The sequence below is a fragment of the Balaenoptera borealis genome, assembly GCF_965194805.1.
Source record: "Balaenoptera borealis genome assembly, chromosome: 6".
Lineage (NCBI taxonomy): Eukaryota > Metazoa > Chordata > Mammalia > Artiodactyla > Balaenopteridae > Balaenoptera > Balaenoptera borealis.
In genome coordinates this window covers 18,805,402-18,819,309 of record NC_138863.1, presented here as the reverse complement: position 1 = coordinate 18,819,309, position 13,908 = coordinate 18,805,402, and the positions used below count along the sequence as shown (strand labels likewise).

The 13,908-nt window shown below is 42.1% G+C and overlaps 1 protein-coding gene across 1 annotated transcript in view; it reads left to right on the top strand.

Moving 5' to 3' along the window:
* The window catches only part of STK36 (serine/threonine kinase 36), a 28,540-nt gene that overhangs the window by 3,042 nt on the left and 11,590 nt on the right, over window positions 1-13,908 (top strand). Inside the window, exons 5-13 of the mRNA XM_082396550.1 lie at window positions 3,965-4,095; window positions 4,485-4,734; window positions 6,160-6,253; window positions 6,876-7,045; window positions 7,205-7,392; window positions 7,881-7,980; window positions 9,422-9,568; window positions 12,516-12,695; window positions 13,637-13,734. Of these exons, the coding sequence (XP_082252676.1) occupies window positions 3,965-4,095; window positions 4,485-4,734; window positions 6,160-6,253; window positions 6,876-7,045; window positions 7,205-7,392; window positions 7,881-7,980; window positions 9,422-9,568; window positions 12,516-12,695; window positions 13,637-13,734 (1,358 nt within the window). The remainder of the gene's footprint in view (window positions 1-3,964; window positions 4,096-4,484; window positions 4,735-6,159; window positions 6,254-6,875; window positions 7,046-7,204; window positions 7,393-7,880; window positions 7,981-9,421; window positions 9,569-12,515; window positions 12,696-13,636; window positions 13,735-13,908) is intronic.

Here is a 13,908-nt window from a genome sequence, read left to right as displayed (position 1 = left end):
CCTTTTATTTCTTTTTGTTCTCTGATTGCCGTGACTAGGACTTCCAAAACTATGTTGAATAATAGTGGAGAGAGTGGACATCCTAGTCTTGGTACTGATCTTAGAGGAAATGCTTTCAGTTTTTCACCATTGAGAATGATGTTTGCTGTGGGTTTGTCATATTTGGCCTTTATTATGTTGAGGTAGGTTCCCTCTATGCCCACTTTCTGGAGAGTTTTTATCATAAATGGGTGTTGAATTTTGTCAAAAGCTTTTCTGCATCTATTGAGATGATCATATGGTTCTTCTTCTTCAATTTGTTAATATGGTGTATCACATTGATTGATTTGTGTATATTGAAGAATCCTTGCATCCCTGGGATAAATCCCACTTGATCATGATGTATGATCCTTTTAATGTGCTGTTGGATTCTGTTTGCTAGTATTTTGTTGAGGATTATTGCATCTATATTCATCAGTGATATTGGTCTGCAATTTTCTTTTTTTTGTAGTGTCTTTGTCTGGTTTTGGTATCAGGGTGATGGTGGGCTCATAGAATGAGTTTGGGAGTGTTCCTTCCTCTGCAGTGTTTTGGAAGAGTTTGAGGAGGATGGGTGTTAGCTCTTCTCTAAATGTTTGATAGCATTCACCTGTGAAGCCATCTGGTCCTGGACTTTTGTTTGTTGGAAGATTTTTAATCACAGTTTCAATTTCATTACTTGTGAATGTTCTGTTCATATTTTCGATTTCTTCCTGGTTCAGTCTTGGAAGGTTATACATTTCTAAGAATTTGTCCATTTCTTCCAGGTTGTCCATTTTATTGGCATAGAGTTGCTTGTAGTAGTCTCTTAGGATGCTTTGTATTTCTGTGGTGTCTGTTGTAACTTCTCCTTTTTCATTTCTAATTTTATTGATTTGAGTCCTCTCCCTCTTTTTCTTGATGAGTCTGGCTAATGGTTTATCAATTTTGCTTATCTTCTCAAGAACCAGCTTTTAGTTTTATTGATCTTTGCTATTGATTTCTTTGTTTCTATTTCATTTATTTCTGCTCTGATCTTTATGATTTCTTTCCTTCTGCTAACTTTGGGTTTTGTTTGTTCTTCTTTCTCTAGTTCCTTTAGGTGTAAGGTTAAATTGTTTACTTGAGATTTTTCTTGTTTCTTGAGGTAGGCTTGTATAGCTATAAACTTCCCTCTTAGAACTGCTTTTGCCGCATCCCGTAGGTTTTGGATCATCGTGTTTTCATTGTCATTTGTCTCTAGGTATTTCTTGATTTCCTCTTTGATTTTTTCAGTGATCCCTTGGTTATTTAGTAATGTATTGTTTAGCCTCCATGTGTTTGTTTTTTACGTTTTTTTCCCTGTAACTGATTTCTAATATCATAGCGTTGTGGTCTTGATATGATTTCAGTTTTCTTAAATTTGCTGTGGCTTGATTTGTGAACCAAGATATGATTTATCCTGGAGAATGTTCCGTGCACACTTGAGAAGAAAGTGTAATCTGCTGTTTTTGGATGGAATGTCCTATAAATATCAATTAAATCTATCTGGTCTATTGTGTCATTTAAAGCTTGTGTTTCCTTATTAATTTTCTGTTTGGATGATCTGTCCGTTGGTGTAAGTGAGGTGTTAAAGTTCCCCACTATTATTGTGTTACTGTTGATTTCCTCTTGTATAGCTGTTAGCAGTTGCCTTATGTATTGAGGTGCTCCTATGTTGGGTGCATATATATTTATAATTGTTATATCTTCTTCTTGGATTGATCCCTTGATCATTATGTAGTGTCCTTCCTTGTCTCTTGTAACATTCTTTATTTAAAGTCTATTTTATCTGATATGAGTATTGCTACTCCAGCTTTCTGTTGATTTCCATTTGCATGGAATATCTTTTTCCATCCCCTCACTTTCAGTCTGTATGTGTCCCTAGGTCTGAAGTGCGTCTCTTGTAGACAACATATATATGCGTCTTGTTTTTGTATCCATTCAGCAAGCCTGTGTCTTTTGGTTGGAGCTTTTAATCCATTCACGTTTAAAGTAATTATCGATATGTATGTTCCTATGACCATTTTCTTAATTGTTTTGGGTTTGTTTTTGTAGGTCCTTTTCTTCTCTTGTGTTTCCCACTTAGAGAAGTTCCTTTAGCATTTGTTGTAGAGCTGGTTTGGTGGTGCTGAATTCTCTTAGCTTTTGCTTGTCTGTAAAGCTTTTGATTTCTCCATCGAATCTGAATGAGATCCTTGCCGGGTAGAGTAATCTTGGTTGTAGTTTCTTCCCTTTCAGCACTTTAAGTATATCATGCCACTCCCTTCTGGCTTGTAGAGTTTCTGCTGAGAAATCAGCTGTTAACCTTATGGGAGTTCCCTTGTATGTTATTTGTAGTTTTTCCCTTGCTGCTTTCAATAATTTTTCTTTGTCTTTAATATTTGCCTATTTGATTACTATGTGTCTCTGCGTGTTTCTCCTTGGGTTTATCCTGTATGGGACTCTCTGCACTTCCTGGACTTAGGTGGCTATTCCCTTTCCCATGTTAGGGAAGTTTTCGACTATAATCTCTTCAAATATTTTCTCTGGTCCTTTCTCTCTCTCTTCTCCTTCTTGGACCCCTATAATGCGAATGTTGTTGCGTTTCATGTTGTCCCAGAGGTCTCTTAGGCTGTCTTCATTTCTTTTTGTTCTTTTTTCTTTATTCTGTTCTGCAACAGTGAATTCCACCATTCTGTCTTCCAGGTCACTTATCCGTTCTTCTGCCTCAGTTATTCTGCTATTGATTCCTTCTAGTGTATTTTTCATTTCAGTTATTGTGTTGTTAATCTCTGTGTGTTTGCTTTTCAATTCTTCTAGGTCTTTGTTAAACATTTCTTATATCTTCTCGATCTTTGCCTCCATTCCTTTTCCGAGGTCCTGGATCATCTTCACTATCATTATTCTGAATTCTTTTTAGGAAGGTTTCCTATCTCCACTTCATTTAGTTGTTTTTCTGGGGTTTTATCTTGTTCCTTCATCTGGTGCATAGCCCTCTGCCTTTTCATCTTGTCTATCTTTCTGTGAATGTGGTTTTTGTTCCACAGGCTGCAGGATTGTAGTTCTTCTTGCTTTTGCTGTCTGCCCTCACTTTCCTCATTTTAAAATGGAAATAATAATAATGTCTACCTCATAAGGCTATTGTGAAGATTAATGAGTTAATTCCTATAAAGTGTTTGAAAGAGTGCCTGACACAAGTGTTCAATGTTTCTAGCTATTATTAATGCTATTGTTATTGTTAGGCACCTCTAGGTAAGAAGGCCCAGTGTGGTGGTACCAGAGAGGCAGGAAGGGATAAGCTTTGTGGTTAAGGCATGATTCACCACCAAGACACAGTGGTTAGCAGTAGGATTTGGTTGAACACATTCTCCAACCATATTCATTCTAGGGATTTCTCTGTACTCTAGCAACTAGGCCCCCTTCAGGACTTCCTGTCACAGCATTCTGTTTCCTTCCAAGCATTCAAAATTATTTGTAAGTCATCATCTTATTTGTTTTGTCTGTCTTGTTTGTTTCTCTGGCTACTTCTCTTGAGAAAAGGGACTTTGTCTTATTTAATAACAGCTAATATATATTGAATGCTAAGTGCCAGGCACCATTCTGAGCAATATGTTACTTTACGTGCTTTAACTCATTTAAATCCTCACAATGATCCTATGAAATAAGTAGTATCATTATTGTCACCTTATGGATAGATGATGAATCTAAGAGCCATAAGGTAATTTGCATGTGTTCATGCAGTTAGTGAGACTCAATAAATTTTCCTTGAACGAATGAATGAACAAATGAAAGAATGAATGAATAGGGGAGCAAGAAATAAGGAAGGTATCTTGTGAAGCTCTGGAAGAAAGGGAAGGAAGAGAAGATCACATCAGCAGTAGTATTAGGGTGGAGTCTTTGGGCTCATCCGCAGACTGCTTCCGCTGACTTCTCCTTTCTTCCTCTCACCTGACTGTTTGACCTCTAGGTTCAGGCCATTGCTGCCCAGTTGGTGTCAGCCCTGTACTATCTGCATTCCCACCGCATCCTCCACCGAGACATGAAGCCTCAGAACATCCTCCTTGCCAAGGGTGGTGGCATAAAGCTCTGTGACTTTGGGTGAGGTGCCTGACCTTCTGTCTCTGCTTTCAGTTCTGCAAGGAGCCTTAGACCATATGCTTGACTTCCTTGGGCCTCATTTTAGAACCTGAGCTGGAGACTGGGATTCCTGCTGGGTCTTGGAAGATGGTCTCTTTGTTCAGGTTGGGGATATCTCACGCAGTGGTAGGTAGCAGTGACCAGCTCTAGTGTTTATTATTTATTTATTTATCTATCTATTTTTTGGCCCCGCCCCACTGCATGCTGGATCTGAGTTCCCCGACCAGGGATCGAACCTACGCCCCCCTGCAGTGGAAGCACAGCATCTTAACCACTGGACCGCCAGGGAAGTCTCTCTTGTTTTTATTGAATATCTTCTTTTTCCATTTTGATTCCATCATCTACTGCAGATTTGCCCGGGCTATGAGCACCAACACGATGGTGCTGACATCCATTAAAGGCACACCACTCTACATGTCTCCAGAGCTGGTGGAGGAACGACCATACGACCACACCGCGGACCTCTGGTCTGTGGGCTGCATACTGTATGAGCTGGCAGTGGGCACTCCTCCCTTCTATACCACGAGCATCTTTCAGCTGGTCAGCCTCATTCTCAAGGACCCTGTGCGCTGGCCCCCCACCATTAGTCCTTGCTTCAAGGTGATGAATACTGAAAGACTGCTTTTGCATCAGAAACCTGTCTCCCTCTGCCCTGTTCCCTTTTCCACAATTTTTTTCCAGAGCTGGGGCTGCACTTTGCAGTTACTTAATTGATGCAGGAGCTGGGGCAAGCTGCCTTGCTTTTGTACTGCAGGGGCTTATTCTGGGAGGGTGATCTAAGGTGTGCCCAACTTGGGAGTAGCAGCCCCTCCTTGGGTCAGGCTGTCCTTTATCAAAATGGAGAGGTAATTTCAAGACACCAGAAACAGATATTGGTCCCTTTACACACTCTCTATTCTACTAATTTCCTATCAGATGCAATGTCCGAATGATTTCTAGATTTGCCAACACAGCTGTCCTCTTCCTGAAAGAATCTTTAGATATCCAAATGGCCAGGGCTAATGGGGCTAGCTCACTGATTAGGGGCAGAGGATAGAGATGGTGCCTGTTTTTTGCAGTTAAATCTCAGCAGGCCAGAGGGAGGGTGGGAGGGAGGAAAAGGAGTTGACCTTTTTTATTTTTCATCTAGGGCAAGATTTGGGCCTTCAATAAAATTTAAATGCAGCCTTCTCCCAGAGTAAAATCTCATTATAACTTTCCTTTGTTTTATCTAAGATGAAAAGAGACAAGTTTCTCCCCAACCTATTTAGCTGGGGGTGGCCCAAATAATTATCAAAAAGAACCTAAACAAAGGAAACATAAGTGGGTGATATGCATAAGATATTCATTTTCCCTTAGGGCAGACATGCAGGTATCTCCAGCAAGAGCCAAGGTGTAATGATCACCTTGTTTTAGAACAGGGGTCGTAATCTACTAGTACCTTCTATTCCTATTTCAGGCCCAATTGAGGATTTCCCCAAGGATACCTCATAACAGATGTACCCTTTTCAGACAGTCTCCCTGCCCCTCCACCATCTGAAGACTTGCTGAAAGATTTGTTTTTGAGTGCTCCCAAACACATCTTTACACAATGACTTATGCGTGTGAGTGTGCTTTTAACTGTAAGTGCATTTGTTCCTACCCAGCACAAACAAACTGCAGTCAAAGGGAGGGCAAAGTGAGCAGTTTGGGACCCCCTTGAATGTTTGCTTTCTGAAGATGATTGTGAAGGTGACATCCCTCTCTTTCTCTTCGTTTTTTTTCACTTCTTCACAAAGCTGTTGACATTGAGATTTCTGGTTTTACTTCTGGGGTTCCAAAATGTCCATGAACAGGAATTGGGGCTCCCCAGGAGGTAAGGCAGTGAGGTCTGTTCCTGATTTCAGCCAGGGAAATGAGGCCTAAGGATAGGATTAGAGAGGGTGTGATTAAGACCAGCTACTCTGTTGTAAGAATGCGCTCAGGAGTCTTGGTTGGCCGATTCTGATGAGTTTGAGAGAGCCTGTGGAGAAGTGAAGGCTGATGGGGTATCCTTTCTCTCCACAGAACTTCCTTCAGGGACTGCTCACCAAGGACCCCCGGCAGCGTCTGTCCTGGCCAGACCTCTTACATCACCCCTTTATTGCTGGTCGTGTCACCAGTGAGTCCTTAGGGTTCCCAGGGCTCTTGCATTTCCCTAGTACTCTACCCAATGCAACCCCTGACCCCAACGTCTGGATCCAACATATATTCTTTTCCCCACCAACTTGAAATTTCTCCCTAGCCCTTTGCATGACCCTTGCCACTTCCCTTGTAACCCCAATCCCTCTTTTTTTCCTAAATTTTATTTATTTATTTATTTATTTATTTATTTATTTATTTATGGCTGTGTTGGGTCTTTGTTTCTGTGTGAGGGCTTTCTCTAGTTGCGGCAAGTGGGGGCCACTCTTCATCGCGGTGCGTGGGCCTCTCACTATCGCGGCCTCTCTTGTTGCGGAGCACAGGCTCCAGACACGCAGGCTCAGCAATTGTGGCTCACGGGCCTAGTCACTCCACGGCATGTGCGATCTTCCCAGACCAGGGCTCGAACCCGTGTCCCCTGCATTGGCAGGCAGATTCTCAACCACTGCGCCACCAGGGAAGCCCCTCCAATCCCTCTTTGTCACTTTGTCAAATGGGTCTCCTTCCACAGAAGCCTGGAGATGCTGAAGTTGTCTCTGGCCAAATGGAAACAGTGGCGCAGCTCCAGTGTGATCACCTGTCCCCCTCTTCTCTCCTTGCAGTACTAACTGAGTCAGCAGGCCCAGATTTGGGTACCCCATTCACCAGTCGCTTACCCCCAGAACTTCAGGTCCTAAAGGACCAACAGGCGCATCGTCTGGCCCCCAAGGGCAATCGATCTCGCATCTTGCGGCAAGCCTGTAAGCGCATGGCTGAGGAGGCCAAGCAGAAGGTGTGTGGGGCAGAAGGGCATGTATGACATAGCCAGGCTAGTGACTGGGGGAGTTGGAGAAGGAGGGTGACTTTCTAGGGTTGGGAAAGGACCACGAATAGGATTCATAGTGCCTTATGACAACCAAATAGTTCTGACTCAGTGTCTCATTTCCCGCAGAAACACCAGAACACAGGACCTGCCCTCGAGCAAGAGGACAGGACCAGCAAGGTGGCTTCTGGCACAGCCTCTCTGCCCAGACTAAAGGCCACTCCTCAGGAACCAAGCCTCTTGACTGGGGTCTTAGGCTCAGAAATGAAGAGCAGCTGGGCTGAGTGGAGGGCTGGAGAAGCTCCCCCTGCACCTTGGTGAGGAGGGTAGAACCAGGGATTTATAGGATGAGGTCGCTTGCAGATCTTTGGCTCCAGTCAAAGCAAATACAGCATGGTCCCTGTCACTCACTACTGCCTAAATGTAGACAGGGCCCTGGGAGTCTTGAGTCCTGGGTGCCTGAACCCTAATTCCGGGTATTGATACTTTCCTGATTCATCAGGAAATGTGGAAGCTTTCCTTTCTCTATGTCTCAGTTGTATTGATACATTAACTGAAAAGGAAAGAATCATCTCCACACGAAAGGGAAGATTATTTGAGTTGAGAGCTATGGGTGAAAACCGCCAAGGTAGCTTTGAGAAGAAGATCCAAAGTGGGAGGGCAGTCAAGGATATGCATGTAGTGGACCTATCCTGTCCTGGCCAGATCCTAGAAGGAGGTCTCCTCTAGCCAATCCTATATGGCTTATATGAACTCTAAGCCTCACAGGTCTGGAACTCATCTTACTCCCTGCTTCCTCTGGCAGGGAAAACTGGATCACCCAGGATTGTGAGCGAGCATTCCCAGAGCTGAGGCCAGAGGTGGTGGGCCAGCAGAGCCTTGATGCAGTGGACCTAGAAAATGAGGTGAGACCTAGGGGCTCCTCCTGGCCTTGTCCCTGCCATGGGATATTGGGTCTTGGTAGATGTTTTCTGGAACAGTGATTCCCAACCCTCCAAGGAATAGCTCCCTTTGTGTTAAAGATTGCTTTCTTATTATTTATAGATTTTAATTGCATAGTATCTAAACATTTAATTATCAAAAATTGGAGTACATAAGTAAAAAGGAAAGTCCCTCTTGAGCCTTATTTCAGTCCCAGAGGTGTCTGTCTCCTTCCAAACTTTTTGTTCTTTTACATATGTATGTATGTATATATATATATATATATATATATATGCCTACATAGAATATATAGTTTGGCTGTTTTTACATTACTGAGTTCATACCATATGTATCATTTTGCCTCATACATCTCTTACATGATCTGTTCTAGAGATCTTTCTACATCTACTTCAGTCTTTTGTTTTTTTAGGGTTTTAACTTTTTATTTTGAAAACATTTCAAACTTAAAGAATAATTGTGAAAATAGAACCAAGAATTCTTATATACCCTTTCACCCAGATTCACCAATTGTTAAAATTCTGCCACATTTGCTTTATGGTTCTCTTTCTCTATACATGGACACATCATCTTTCTGAATCATTTTAGGGTAAGTTGCAGACATGCCCCTTTACTGCCAAATATACTTCAGTGCGTATTTGCTAAGATCAAGGTGATGCACTTGCACCACCTCAGTGCAATTATAGAAGTCAGAAATTTGACACTGATATGATTCTGTTACTTAATCTACAGTCCATATTTAGATTTTGCCAATTGCTCTGGTAATGTTCTTTATAGCAAAAACATGTTTTTCCCCCGGTCCACAGTCCAATCTAGTGTTAAGCGTTGCATTTAGTTGTTATGCTTCATTAGTCTCCTTTAATCTGAAACCGTTCCTACTCTTTCTTTGTCTTTCGTGCTTGATAGTTTTTAGGTGCACAGGTCAGTTAATTTTTAGAATGTTCCTCAAATTGATACTTCCACATAATTAGATTCGAGTCATGCATTTTTGGTGGGCACACTACATAAATGATGCATTGTCAGTACTACAATCTTTTTAACAACTTAGTATGTCCTAATATGGATGTGCCATGGTTGATTATTCCCTTACTGACTGGCTCTATGATGTTTCCAATTTTTTTTATTATAAACCATGCAGTGGGCATCTTTCTAGGTGTCTCTTTATGCACACCTGCACATCTTTCTAGGTGTCTCTTTATGCACACCTGCCAGTGTTCTCCAAGAGACTTTTCAAGACCCCTCACTTACTGCCAACTCTACCTTTTTAAACGGGTGGCTGAAAAAAATACATCTGTGCCAAAGGAGTCACTGGCCTTTTGCAGTTACTTCATGATTCCTCAGGTTGGGAGCTACTACCCTTGAACCTGACATACTCCTCCTGACCTCTTTCACTCCTTGATGCCTCAGGAGCCAGACAACGATGATGATGAGTGGCGGCACCTGCTAGAGACCACTGAGCCTGTGCCCGTCCAACTGAAGGCCCCTCTCGCCCTGCTGTGCAATCCCGACTTCTGCCAGCGCATCCAGAGTCAGCTGCATGAGGCTGGAGGGCAGGTAACCAGCAGAAGCATACCATGGATGAAATTGGAGACTGTTTTCACAGATAAGGCATTAAAAAACTTTGATTGACATAAGGAGAAAGAAAGTTTGTCCCTTTCCTATTCTCTTTCACTCCTTCTGTTTAATTCAAGGAGATTTGCCAACCTCCTTTAGTAATACAGAAAGAGCAGACCTTGGGTTTTTCTTTCTGAAGGGAAAAGTATTCCTCTAGAGCAGGGATCAGCAAACTTTCTGATGGAACTTTTTTAGGCACTGTTGTCCAGGAGGAAAAAATGGAGGAGATCATGTAACTACTTCTATAATGAGAGAAAACACATTTCCACAAAATTAAAAATATGTAACAATTTAAGTGTGTAATATTTTCTAATGCAGGTATACTAATGAGAAGAATGAGATTCTTTTTTAGGGGATAACATCTTGCTTAATTGGTGTTCATAATTAGTATTCTCTCCTACAAAGCCTTTCCTTGCGTCTCTGAAATGGTGATCTTCTTTCCTGGGAACTCACCGAAATATGTTGCATGCATCTCTCTCTCTTTTCTTTAAAGTTTTTTTTAATTTAATTAAATTAATTAATTTATTTATTTAGGCTGCGTCAGGTCTTAGTTGCGTCATGTGGGATCTTTCGTTGCGGCAAGCGGGCTTCTCTCTAGTTGTGGTGTGTGGGCTCCAGGGTGCCTGGGCTCTGTAGTTTGCAGCACGTGGGCTCTCTCGTTGAGGCACACGAGCTCAGAAGTTGTGGCGCGTGGGCTTAGTTGCCCCGCGGTATGTGGGATCTTTGTTCCCCAACCAGGGATCGCACCCGCATCCCCTGTGTTGGAAGGCAGATTCTTTACCACTGGAAAGAAGTCCCTTTTCTTTAAAGTTTTAAAAAATAATTTTTAGTAAATTTACCAAGTTGTGAAATCATCACCATAATTCAGTTTTAGAATATTTTCATCACCCCAATAAGATCATTCTTAACTATTTACAGTTAATTATCATTCCCACTCCTAGTAACAGGAGACTACTTTCTGTCTATTATATTTGCGTTTTCTGAACATTTCATATAAATATGATCATATGATGTATAGTCTTTGTGTCTGGCTCCTTTCTCTTAGCATAATGTTTTTGAGGTTCATTCATGTTGTAGCGTGTATCAATACTTAATTCCTTTTCATTGCTGATTAATATTCTGCTGTACGGATATATCACATTCTGTTTATCCATTCCACTAATTGATTGAAATTTGGATTGTTTCCAGTTTTTGGCTTTTATGAATAATGCTGCTGTGAACATCCATGAGGAAGCCTTTGTGTGGACATATGTTTTCATTTCTCTTGGGTGTATGCATAGGAGTGGAATTGCTGGGGCATATAGTAAATTTATGTTTAAGATTTTAAGAAACTGCTGAACTATTTATTTTCCAAAGTGGCTGCACCATTTTACATTCTCACCAGCAATGTATGAGGGTCCTCATTTCTCCACCACCTTGCCAACATGTATTACTGTCTGTCTGTTTGAGTGTCGTCATTTTAGAGAGTGTGAAATAGTATCTCATTGCCATTTTAATTCACATTTTGCTAATGACTAATGTGAGCATCTTCTCATGTGCTTACCAGACATTTGTGTTAATATTTCTTCTTTGGTGAAATATCCAATCATTTCTTTGGCTCATTTTTAAGTTGGGTTGTTTTCTACTTGAGTTGTAAGGGTTCTCTGTATCTTCTGGATACAAGACCTTTATCAGATGTATGATTTGCAAATATTTTCTCCCAGTCTCTAATATGTCTTTTTATTCTCATAAGAATGTCTTTTGAAGCACAAAGGTTTTAAATTTTGAAGTCCAGTTACCATTTTTTTCCTTTGTGGATTATGCTTCTGGTGTTGTATCTAAGAAATCTTTTTTAAACCCAAAGTCTTGAAGATTTTCTCCTATGTTTTTTCTAAAAGCTTTCTAGACTTTTAGCTCTGACATTTAGGTCTCTGACCCATTATGAGTTGATTTTTGTATATATTGTGAGGTAGGGATATAAGTTCATCTTTTCGCATGTGGTTATGTAATCATCGCAGCACCATTTGTTGAAAAGACTCTCCTTTCGCTCTTGAATTACCTTGGCACCCTGCACCTCTCTTTTGGCCCTTCCCTGTCCTCCTTGTGTTGGATAATTTTTCAGTGGGGAAGGAGGTTAACAACTCTGCCTCCAGGGTAAGGCTTTCTGAGTTAGAATTCCAGCCAAACTACTGTGTGTGATTATTGACTACTTACTTAATCTATCTAGAAGCTTCAGTCTCCTGGTCTATAAAATGGGTAATTGTATTTACTTTACAATCACTAGGGTTATTGTAAAGATTAAGTGAGTAAATAAGTGAACAGATTCAGAACAGTGAGTAGCATATTGTAAAGCACTTGATGTAAACGTTCGTCTTCTTTTGAAGAATAACCTTTTAAAAAATAACCATTTAAAAATATAATACTGTCCTGTATAAGAATAAGTGGTAGGTAGAATCTGGCCTGCAGGTCATATTTTGTCAACCCCTGATCTAGAGTTGAATATAATATGTTTTGTCTATCTGGAGTTGAGCGACATTGTTTTGTGCCCATTGTTTTTAATTTTCAGAAATGTGTGTGTGTGGTTTCATTTTGTTTTAAGGTGAAGGGCTGGAGAAGGGAGGGAGCAGATAGGAATGTCACTGGGTCTGTCACTGACTGAGGGGAGGTGTTCCCCCCTCCCCCCGGTTTGGTCACCTCTAAGTCAGGTGACCTGGCCATCTATATTCGCCTTTCCTGGTACACTTTCTCTGTTTCTCTGTTCTCCTTTTCTGGGTTTTAGATTCCCAAAGAAAGGAATGAGAACATTTAGTCTGCTTTGTCAACATCTTGGGGACACTTGGTATCTGTGACTCTCCTTCCTTTACCTCTCATGATATCGATTACTGTCTCTTTCCTTTGTGTCACCCAGATCCTGAAAGGCGTGCTGGAGGGCGCTTCCCTTATCCTTCCTGTGCTCCGGGTCCTGAGCAGTCTTCTCTCCAGCTGCGGTGACTCTGTTCCCTTGTACTCCTTCTGCCGTGAGGCAGGGCTCCCCCGGCTGCCGCTCAGCCTCCTCCGACACAGCCAGGAGAGCAGCAGTCTCCAGCAGGTAAGCGCTGCGCCAGGAGCCTCTCAAGACTTACCAGAATTTCTTCTCTTTGGATTTCTTTTCTTTGAACTGCCATCTCTATTTGGCCCAACTGCCTTTTCTTTTCTTCTTCTCCTCTCTAGTTAGTAGATCATGAATTGCAAATTCTCATGCCTTCCGAGGCCAGGCAGGTAATGTCATCAGTGAAGTAGACTGTGTGTGACTATATGAATCAGTGGGAATGTGAGAAACTGAGATCTTGTGCTCAGTCGGAACGGGGCATCCTCTCCTCAGCGCCAGCTCACTGTTGCTAGGTGGGAATATGGGCTCAGTAGTACCAGATCCTGCAGTTTTCCAAGAAAAGCTAGAAATCCAGATTTTTATGTGCAATTTCCCTATATTTAGAGCACTGTGTTTTGAAAGGTAAAATCCTAGGCTTTACCGGACTGATTTTATAGAGCAGGGTACTGAAATTCAGAGATTAACTAACTCACACACGGGCACTGCCTTGTCAGTGGTCATGGAGATGATAAGCGGGAGAGCTAGGAGTGAGTCTCAGTGTCCACGTCCCTGTGCTGTGTCCCAACGCAGCTGAGCTGAGAGGCCAGAATGCAGAAATGTTTAACGTGGCCAAGGCTTGGCGGCTGGAAGCTGCACTCTGCTGATGAGTGTTAGTCTTGAGAGTTTTTAAGGAATTTAGAAAAGAATTTGAGCTATTTTGAAAAATAGAACCTCCTAAACTCCAAAATGCTGTTCAGGCCCAAACAAGACACATTTTCTGGCTGTTTACAGCCCGTCGGCCGCCACTTTGTTGCCTCCGGATCTCCTCTCTCTGTCCAAACGCTCTCTTCCCTCTGTCCCTTTCTGTTTGCTCAGCCTGACTGGATATCTGACACCCTTTTCCCTTAGTCTTTGTTTCCATCCCCTACATTGCCCTAACTCTCTGTCCTCTTCCCTGGCAGCAATGTTGGTATGGGACCTTCTTACGGGACCTGATGGCTGTGATTCAGGCCTACTTTGCCTGCACCTTCAATCTGGAGAGGAGCCAGACAGGTGACAGGTGGGATGAGAGGCAGTTTTGCTCTGTTGGCCAGTTTGGCTTCAGTTTCTACCCCCATTTCTTCCCATCCCCATTAGGAAGAGGCTAAGTAAGGAGAAGCCGTGATTTGTGCCAGGTTTAGGGGTCAGCTGAGTGACCTCTTAGAGTCCACCTAGTCCTCTTAAGGACCCCAAG